Source organism: Salvelinus namaycush, chromosome 5, assembly GCF_016432855.1.
Source record: "Salvelinus namaycush isolate Seneca chromosome 5, SaNama_1.0, whole genome shotgun sequence".
In the NCBI taxonomy this organism is placed as follows: domain Eukaryota; kingdom Metazoa; phylum Chordata; class Actinopteri; order Salmoniformes; family Salmonidae; genus Salvelinus; species Salvelinus namaycush.
In genome coordinates, this window is record NC_052311.1 from 22818949 (window position 1) to 22829337 (window position 10389).

Here is a 10389-nt window from a genome sequence, read left to right on the forward strand (position 1 = left end):
CCTCCATTACTTGCTTTGCCTATTGTAAATGCCAGTCTGCAAAAATAAAGCGGAGGATCTTGGCTACAGATCTTCCACATTCCAACGTTCTGCAACCTGACAACATCTAGTAGATTACCAAGGGGCCGTGAAATGATTTGTGTACAACAGCATCCACGACACTTTTACACCTGAGATGGTGATAAGAAATTCTTCAGAGTTCATATTTACTCCACAAACAAAAGGCTGTGATCTCCATTGGATAAGAATTCTGTATGTTGTCCACCGAGTCTGAACCAAACCTCAAGCGGTAAAGAAATACCCTTGTTTAGGCCAGGATTAGTTGGTGATGCAGTCTGTGAGAAGCATTCCATTCCTTTGACACTGACCAGAAATGGACCTCTGTATTTCCACAGGTTGTCCATGTCCCCATGTTAACCTGTCTTCAATCTCAAAGTTCACAGTCAAGTCCCAGGCATCAATAGTGCCTTATTACTATACTAACTGACACAGGGCTACTTCCTCAACGTCCGTTGGGAAAGGTGTATAACCCAAGGGAAATCAATGAGTCTGTTGACCATTTAAAAATGATTTACCTCGCTGAACGTTTGACCTACTTTCCCAGTGTGTGATGTAGAGATGGTGCAATAAGCATCACCAGATGGCCAGACATGAGGCATGTGTGTTCAACACTGCATTCCATCCCATGTGTGTAATAGTATAGACTGGCTGACCCATCCCATGTGTGTAATAGGATAGACTGGCTAACCCATCCCATGTGTGTAATAGTATAGACTGGCTAACCCCTCCCATGTGTGTAATAGTATAGACTGGCTGACCCATCCCATGTGTGTAATAGTATAGACTGGCTAACCCCTCCCATGTGTGTAATAGTATAGACTGGCTGACCCATCCCATGTGTGTAATAGTATAGACTGGCTGACTCATCCCATGTGTGTAATAGTATAGACTGGCTAACCCATCCCATGTGTGTAATAGTATAGACTGGCTGACCCATCCCATGTGTGTAATAGTATAGACTGGCTGACCCATCCCATATGTGTAATAGTATAGACTGGCTAACCCATCCCATGTGTGTAATAGTATAGACTGGCTAACCCATCCCATGTGTGTAATAGTATAGACTGGCTGACCCATCCCATGTGTGTAATAGTATAGACTGGCTGACCCATCCCATCTGTGTAATAGTATAGACTGGCTAACCCATCCCATGTGTGTAATAGTATAGACTGGCTAATCCATCCCATGTGTGTAATAGTATAGACTGGCTAACCCATCCCATGTGTGTAATAATATAGACTGGCTAATCCATCCCATGTGTGTAATAGTATAGACTGGCTAACCCATCCCATGTGTGTAATAGTATAGACTGGCTGACCCATCCCATGTGTGTAATAGTATAGACTGGCTGACCCATCCCATGTGTGTAATAGTATAGACTGACTGACCCATCCCATGTGTGTAATAGTATAGACTGGCTAACCCATCCCATGTGTGTAATAGTATAGACTGGCTGACCCATCCCATGTGTGTAATAGTATAGACTGGCTAACCCATCCCATGCGTGTAATAGTATAGACTGGCTGACCCATCCCATGTGTGTAATAGTATAGACTGGCTGACCCATCCCATGTGTGTAATAGTATAGACTGGCTAACCCATCCCATGTGTGTAATAGTATAGACTGGCTAACCCATCCCATGTATGTAATAGTATAGACTGGCTGACCCATCCCATGTGTGTAATAGTATAGACTGGCTAACCCATCCCATGTGTGTAATAGGATAGACTGGCTGACCCATCCCATGTGTGTAATAGTATAGACTGGCTAACCCATCCCATGTGTGTAATAATATAGACTGGCTAATCCATCCCATGTGTGTAATAGTATAGACTGGCTGACCCATCCCATGTGTGTAATAGTATAGACTGGCTAATCCATCCCATGTGTGTAATAGTATAGACTGGCTGACCCATCCCATGTGTGTAATAATATAGACTGGCTGACCCATCCCATGTGTGTAATAGTATAGACTGGCTAATCCATCCCATGTGTGTAATAGTATAGACTGGCTGACCCATCCCATCTGTGTAATAGTATAGACTGGCTAACCCATCCCATGTGTGTAATAGTATAGACTGGCTGACCCATCCCATGTGTGTAATAGTATAGACTGGCTAACCCATCCCATGTGTGTAATAGGATAGACTGGCTGACCCATCCCATGTGTGTAATAGTATAGACTGGCTAACCCATCCCATGTGTGTAATAATATAGACTGGCTAATCCATCCCATGTGTGTAATAGTATAGACTGGCTGACCCATCCCATGTGTGTAATAGTATAGACTGGCTAATCCATCCCATGTGTGTAATAGTATAGACTGGCTGACCCATCCCATGTGTGTAATAATATAGACTGGCTGACCCATCCCATGTGTGTAATAGTATAGACTGGCTAATCCATCCCATGTGTGTAATAGTATAGACTGGCTGACCCATCCCATCTGTGTAATAGTATAGACTGGCTAACACGTCGTATAGACAAGTCGTGCAAGTAACATACACACATAGCAGTTCGTTTAAAAATACAGCTTTAAACCCCTTTTAAAGCCCCAGTCTAACAGGTTTTTTTTATCCTGTATGTCCAATTGTACTTGTATAAGATATAGGGCAGTCAGTCAAACACTTCAAAGCTGTATGTTCTTCCCTTTGGGGCCACCTGAGCTTTGGTGCCACTTAAAATAACTGACCTTTCCTCAACCAAGGGCTAGTGGGGACAGTCCCACAGCATGCCACACAAGGGGAAAAGAACAACACAAACACTTCATCAATGGGTAGGGGGACAGAGGAGGGTGGGGGTAAGGCAAGGAGGGGAGAGGAGGGAAGGGGGTGGGTAGCAGGTTTCACTTACCTCTTGAAAGCCTCAGTGGGGTTTCTCTCACACTCCCCGGGCTGCAGGGCGCTCTGCACCGCTGGTTCATGCACCTTCTCCTTGTAATCCGGCACCAGGCCGCTCTGGCAGATCTGGGCCACCAGGCCTCGGATGAAGCCGCCAAGGCAGAGTGTGTCCGAGTCGTCCGCACGGCAAAAATGGAAGGCCAGACTCTGCTGCTGCAGCCCCCGATGAGCACCCTGGGCTGAGGTGGGCCACAGGAGCTCTGTGCATAGGGCCGTCTTCCCACTCCCAGGCCCCCCCACCAGCAACACCCCCCAGGTGGTGGCCTTCGCAGAGCCTGCTGCGGAACTGCCGCTGGGGTTGGGTGCGCCAGTACCGGAGGCAGAGGACTGCTTGCTGGGAGTGGTGGTCACACCACTCAGGCCATTCGTTTTTTCCCGGATGCAGTGCTGGATCTTGTGGAAGACCCAGTCCCTGCAGTAAAAACGCTTACCCTGCAGCAAACTGGTTTGGGCCATTTTGAGATACTGCTATTCCGACTATTCCTCATAGGGCTTTCCTTGCCCTCACATTTTCAACCCAGAGTGGGCCAGCTGTAAAATCGAATATCCATTTTGTTGGCTCCACATGTGCTTTTCCAAGTTGATTGCAGCTGTCCTTAGTGTTGTCATAAAGCCAAAGTGAAACTGAGGCTCCCTTCTGAGAAAACCAGTTTTTGAGACGTCGCTTAATATATGGGGCAAAAAAGAGTCACAATTGAGGCTTATACTGTACATTTTCCACTAACTTTTTCCATGGCTTTCTCATTGGCTGGACTGAATGCTCAGTGTTATTCCAGTTTTGTTGCTTTAACATGGTGTTGTGCATGACAGGGCACAGTGCTTTGAGTGCATCCACTTTCAAACTCAACCACTGCTTGATTAGCCCTGAGAGTCAGTTATTTGTTTCCCTTGATACATTTCAAAGAGAAACTGGAGCAGAGATATTATTTCCATTACATTTGCCAGAGATGCGTTGGTCTGTCCATAAACATAGAGCGCCTGGTCACTTTCCTGGAATAAACAGTTTGGTGTAAAAAAAAAATCAGATTACAGTTTCAACTTCTATCTAGCAATACAACTACACAGTTCACTCCCATTTCGAAAATGCATAGCATTGGTTTGCTGAATGGGGAGTTTGTTTATAACACAGTAACTAACAAGACATTGCGGATGGTCCTCACACTTCAATTCTGGGCATGGTTTCGTTCAGTTTCTCTAGCCTACTCACTGATCCTTCTTCCTTCCTATGTGACTGTGTCGCAAATAATTCACATCCGTCCTGAACGGGGAAAAACTCCAAATGAGAGGACCCCCTTTCTCTTCCTACTACATCGATGTTCCCTATCCCACAATGCAATAATGACTAAAAGCAATAACCTTAAAGTGTCGGTTTCTATTCAGATCTGTAATACAGGTGGGCGCTATACTGCATAACAGTAATAGGTATATCACTTTAAAACACATGTATTATGTCCGGTAAATGTTATTATTCACCTTTCTCCAGTTTTCTAGGCACACACTTTATCGCGTAAACATTATAGCCTGCTACAGCGCTCTCATTTTAGAAAGAAATGACAGAGGTAGTTTTTAACTCATTACCGAAATGCAACGGCAAGAAAAAACCCTACGAATAGGTAGACAACCGCTATTAGGGGTAAACTGTCATCGGTGTCGATGAAACGTGGACCAAAGACTGGTCAGTCTACACCGTCTTTTGTATGACAAAAAACCTCACCCATTTCAAATAGAATACAATCGAACACCTTTCGTCAATCTAAAAACATACACTATGTAAAGATAATGTCATGCCCATAAAGAGCAAATAGGTCAATTAACTGAATGCTGCCCTTAATCTTGTCAAATACAATGCAACTATTTTTTAAACTTTAAGCAAATGTGTATAACGTTTTTCAATGTTAACGTTACAGTTTCAAATGTCTTGTATAGCCTACGGCTTCTCACCTCTTGCTGAATCTCCCTTTTCTTTTGGTTTCTGTGTCCGTGGTAAAACCATCTGTCGTCTAACCAAATGCTATGCTTTAAAAGCAATATTTGATTTGCTTAATCGATTTCCAAGCCCCATCTTCCACTTCGTCCATCCGCGTCTTTGCATTATTCTTTATTTCAGCAGCGGCGGTTCCTGCTATCCAACACAGCACTGTAACCAGTAAACCATTCTCTTCCTCCAAACGCTCTCCAAAATTCCATCCCTCCTTGCATACAGAGCAGACACGCAGGATGGACGCAAAGTCTGATGGGAATTGGGGTTTTGGCTCCCCAAGCCGCCATTATAACGGCCTAATAAACGCACAATTTCTGCATTATAGAACAACAGTAATTAGTCAAAAGTGTTAGCGTTAAAACCAGCCGTTTTCTTTCTTTACATAGATGTATAACAGTGCTAATGTTATTACGACAATGTTGCATAGAGGAAAAAGTGACAGTAAAAAAAATTCCAGACAATTTATAATCACTGATGACCATTGAGTTACCATTAATCATTCAAGGCACATTGTTTTCCAACTAGTTGATCACGTGGGTGTTTTCAGAACAGAATACAGGAATTACCAGGCTAACTGCCTAAGATCACTTACTATTTGATGAAAGAATGACAAGAATGGTGTTGCAGTTGTAACAGGTTGTAATTAAAAACAGTGTTGCTTGTGCCTGCAGGTCACACAAAGTCAATTAGTGTTTTAATTTCAAAGTAAACACCTTTCCTTCTTGTAAAAGTGTTGTCTGACCCTTACCCTCTGGGGAAGGTATGCTTATAGAGCTGCCCCCAGTGGACACGGCAGAGAGAGATAAGCAAATCTATACATTGAACCCAGCCTTTCTCCTGTAATCACACACACATACACACTCATCTCCCCTCTCTGTCTCCTCCTACATTTACCTCTCACTAATACAGTATGCCATGCAGGGTCTCCACCCACAGAGAAGTATGAATCTATGTTTCATCTGGCTGTTCACACGAAAATAACAAAACACAATCACCTCCAACGTACTACTCCCTTCATACAGTCAACATTTGCATGGCACTCTTGTGAGAAGAGAGTGGTTGTTAATGTGCACTGCACCCGATTCTAATGTCAGCTGGAGTTGATGTGTTATGAGCTCATTCCCTTAAGCTGTGGTAAAGCTGCATGTTGCTGTTTATACCATGCACAAACTGCTCAATAGGTGTATCCAACAATGCATTCAAACCAATCTGCGGAATTTGGGTAATTTTCCCTCTCTGTGCCAGTTAAATACCAACTGGTTAATTTCAGAACAAGACACAGGTTAGGGGGGTCATTGTGTGCCGTAATAATGATTCTCGTTTGTAAATATGTCCAATATATTACGCCTCAATTTGAAATCAACAGTTTAACACATTTGGTGTATTAGGTTGGCAGCAGGTTATTTATTTGGGGAAAATAGTGTAGAGAGAGTATCCATGTCTTTGCCATTTTGTACTCTTGCTGAAATGTTGGCAGATGCTCTACTGCCCTGTAAAAAGGTTGTTGGTATATAGGTATCTAAAACACATAGCTCTTCAGGGCCTGAGAATGTAGGTTAATGTGTTACTGCTGGCTCTTCATATTGCACCTTCTTGCCTTGCAATTTAAGGATAAAGAATGGGACCTTTAAAATGGCAATCAAAACAAAACGATATTGGCCATTTGCTGATGTGTTTTGCAGATCTGGGGTAAAAAATAGTTGTAATATATATCATTTATTTCAACACTACAGACAGCAAACAAAGCCCAGAGGACTGCAATGTGCATCCAACATTTTGAGTGTATCCACTGCAAGCTTATTCCTCTCAAATATTACAGCGTGCTTTCCAAAACAAACATGTATTGTATAAAAGCATACATGCAAATCAATATATTCCACAGTGAAGACAATGTAACATTGATGAACAATAAGAGGCATCATATTCTTTTTTTTTCTTCACATGCAATAGCACTTAGTGTACTTTACAAATCCCAGCAGCAGGACAGCAGGTGAATAATACTAAGCAATCACTCAATGCGGCTCCTTGATTTGAGTATGCTCCAAGAACAAATACGTATTTTAAGGTGTGTGTGTGTGTGTGTGTATAGGCACAGCATAGTTATTGAAGTAATTTAGGGGCATGACTATTGTGCATAGCAGTAATTGTTTGGCTTGCTGCATCATGGCCTCAAAGCATGAATCACCTTCTGTAATAAATTAGCAATCATATAGTCTAAATATCAATATCCCATTAAAGTGACATATTTAGAGACTATTGACATTTGGGGTGACACTGACATGACCTTCTCCCTCTCAACATCTTCTCTAATTGTAGATATGGAAAATACTTCGATACGAGCATGTATGTTGACTAATATTTTATCTTCTTAAGGCTTGATATGTTGCTGTTAGACACAATACTCCCTTGCTGTTGGACCATTATTGGAGCTCAACATGTTTCATATGTCACGCTTTCCTCTCACTGTCAGTTAGAAAAATCCTTCATAGCACAATGTCTTCAGGGCTACAGAAACAAGTTGAGAGAAACTCAAGTGTCATGGTTCAACAGAAAACTAAGACCCCTCAAACAATGAGGGCAGTTGGCAATTTCAAGGCCATTGAGCTCCACTATGTTTGCGGTTAAGACATATCATTGGGTTTTGAGGACCATAATGAGTCTGCTGCCTTCAGGACAGAGAAATACAATACAATAGACCTACTTTTAGTTTTGCTGCTGGGTTTTTCTACTGTGTGAATTCATCTCAAATGACGTGAATTGGTTTGACGTGATGTCAGAAATCACACCAAGGTTGAGCCAGGCAATTAATAACAACACCTAATAGTGTAAACGTCATCTGTCATCTGTCTACCTGGAGTGGGTTTAGTTTTCTCATGGAAAATAAGCTTACGTTCTTTGCAGTTTTTTGTCCTCCAAAAATATATAACTACCACCTACTCCAAAGAAGTTGTGGATTGGAGAATAATGCTGTCAATCACTTTATAAGACAGATTCACACAGCTCTGGGGCCAAGTTGACACTCTTTGTACAATGTTGTCCAGCAGACTGGAACTAACAACAACTACTCTCTGAAATATTAATATCCCTGGAGTGAGAGTGTGTGTTGGCTGTCGATGGAAAACTGGCACAACACTGATGCATTACTAAAGGGGGAAGTCTTCTCTCTCTCTCTGTGCCTTCAGGCTACATCTCCCACTATCGATGCTAAAGATCCTGAGACTTCCCAGCATTGCTATATTTGTCATACAAAGGCCCTGTTTACTGTATACAAAATGCATCCACTATTCGTCCCTTACTTGGAGTAATTACTCATCTGACAAGGTTTGATTAGTCAAAGAAAGAGAATCGAAACTACACTAACCATCCACATACAGATCAGTGAGCACTTCAACGGAGGATACATTTTAAAGTATTTAAGGGGGGCATTAAATGTAATGCATCCCAGAGTGGACAATGTATAGAAGATTCATTCTCTGAGGTAATGCTTTTAATGGATGCTTTTAATGAAGTGTGGTTTTAAAAGGACTGTTACAAGTTTATGCAGTCTGCCGTCATTCTTACTATTTCCCTATGAGACATAAAGTATGGTATTCACATAGGCTATATCATTGAATTTAGAGCAAGGGTTGTATGAGTCAACATGTGAAGGCACCTTCATAACAAGCAAAACCACTTTTTATTGAGATTCTATTGCAGCACTGTTCCCAAATTCCATACCCAAATTCTCATTGTAAATTCATAACCTCTTGAGTACTGAATTATTAATTCTAAAATAACAATATAAAACATGAAACAATAACATGTAATCTTCAGAAATCTAGGACATGGACATTGAATCGTGAGCATTGTAAAACAATACAGACTTAAATAATTGATGAAGTCTTGGTGGAATCAAAGGACTTGTGATAAGCCCCCAGACTGCAGAGGATACTCATGAGAGTACTAGATGTCTGTGTCTATGTGTCTCTGAAGGACTCCTTTGAAAAAAGAACAGCGTTGTCTCTCAGCGTTTCGCTTACGTAACTGGCTCATCCAAGGCTACAAGTTTCACTCTTCTCTTTATTTCCCACTTTCCCTCTTATCAAAACTATGAGATACGAGCGCCTGTGGAGGAGAAATATGTTGTGCAATGACTCATCATGGCGCACTATTGACAGTGACGGAAGAGGAAGCGAGATGCCCCACTCGCTGTTTTTTTCTGGTTCAATGAAAGTCAATGATCTAAGTAGACTAGACCCAGCTGCTATTGCATTGGTGTCTATGGGAGACACCCACTTACGTAGACAGGAACTGACCATATAAAAAGGAAAACGGCCTGAGTGAACTCTTCATTTATCCACCGTCTTTGCTTGCGAGTCACTTGAGACAAAGTATGTTCACAAGTAAAGAGCACGGCGTGTCGGTGTGGAGTGATGACCTCGTGCATTCTCTCTGGGTGCGGAGTGATGACCTCATACCAAGAGCATAAACTCTTGGTCCTCCACCACACCATGTTACCATTGTTTGCATGGTATGTGACACCAGTCTGGTTCCTCATATTGCACAAAGGACTAGAAGTCATTTAAGTAGTGGTGAGAATATGTAAAACAGTCTAGTTGTAAAATGGATCTGAATAGAGGCCAAAAAGGCACGGGTGGAGACCTATGTTGGCCAAAAAACTAACCAGTAATTAATAATGTATTACTAGTAATTAGAAATGCATTATGTTCATTTATGTAACAATCATTTGGGCCACACGGTCTGCAGCGCTGCTGGTTTGCATCCTTTCCCACTACTCAGGCATTGAGATTTTCTGTCCCATTCATGATATAGGAGAAATTAAAACCAGCAGTACTGAGGACATTGAGGCATTGGGTATCGGTACCCCAGACATACCCAGATATAATACGTAATTTTATTACAACTCTTAGAACTGCAGAAGTTATTTGACGATAGAGGTAGATTGGTGCATTGATACCTTAGCTGCTCCTCCGTCCGGACAGTCCCACTTCCTTCCCCTTGCAGTGACCTCCAACTGGTCTGGAGGTGACACGGCTGTCTGCTGTTTTTCCACACTGCAAAACTGCCAATTTAGCTGCCTATTTCTTAGCTGCCTATTTCTTTGCTGCCTATTTCTTTGCTGCCTATTTCTTTGCTGCCTATTTCTTTGCTGCCTATTTCTTAGCTGCCTATTTCTTTGCTGCCTATTTCTTTGCTGCCTATTTCTTTGCTGCCTTTTTCTTAACTACCTATTTCATAGCTGCCTATTTCTTAGCAGCCTATTTTTTAGCTGCCTATTTTTTTGCTTTCCTATTTCTTAACTGCCTATTTCTTAACTGCCTATATTTTAGTTTTCCTATTTCTTAGTTTTCAATGCCTTTTAAAAAGGACAAGGACACTGTAAAGGACCTTCATTATAAGAAAGAAAATTAGTAAATGTGTGAAGACAGGCTACATTAGTTTTAAAG

At 41.9% G+C, this 10389-nt stretch overlaps 1 protein-coding gene across 1 annotated transcript in view; it reads right to left on the reverse strand.

Moving 5' to 3' along the window:
* The window catches only part of LOC120048055 (ankyrin repeat domain-containing protein 50-like), a 39797-nt gene extending 34694 nt beyond the window's left edge, over positions 1-5103 (reverse strand). The window contains exons 1-2 of the mRNA XM_038993745.1: positions 4903-5103; positions 2915-3951 (exon numbers count right to left, since the gene is read on the reverse strand). Of these exons, the coding sequence (XP_038849673.1) occupies positions 2915-3417 (503 nt within the window). The 5' untranslated portion in view covers positions 3418-3951; positions 4903-5103. The remainder of the gene's footprint in view (positions 1-2914; positions 3952-4902) is intronic.
* Positions 5104-10389: the final 5286 nt, after the last annotated feature.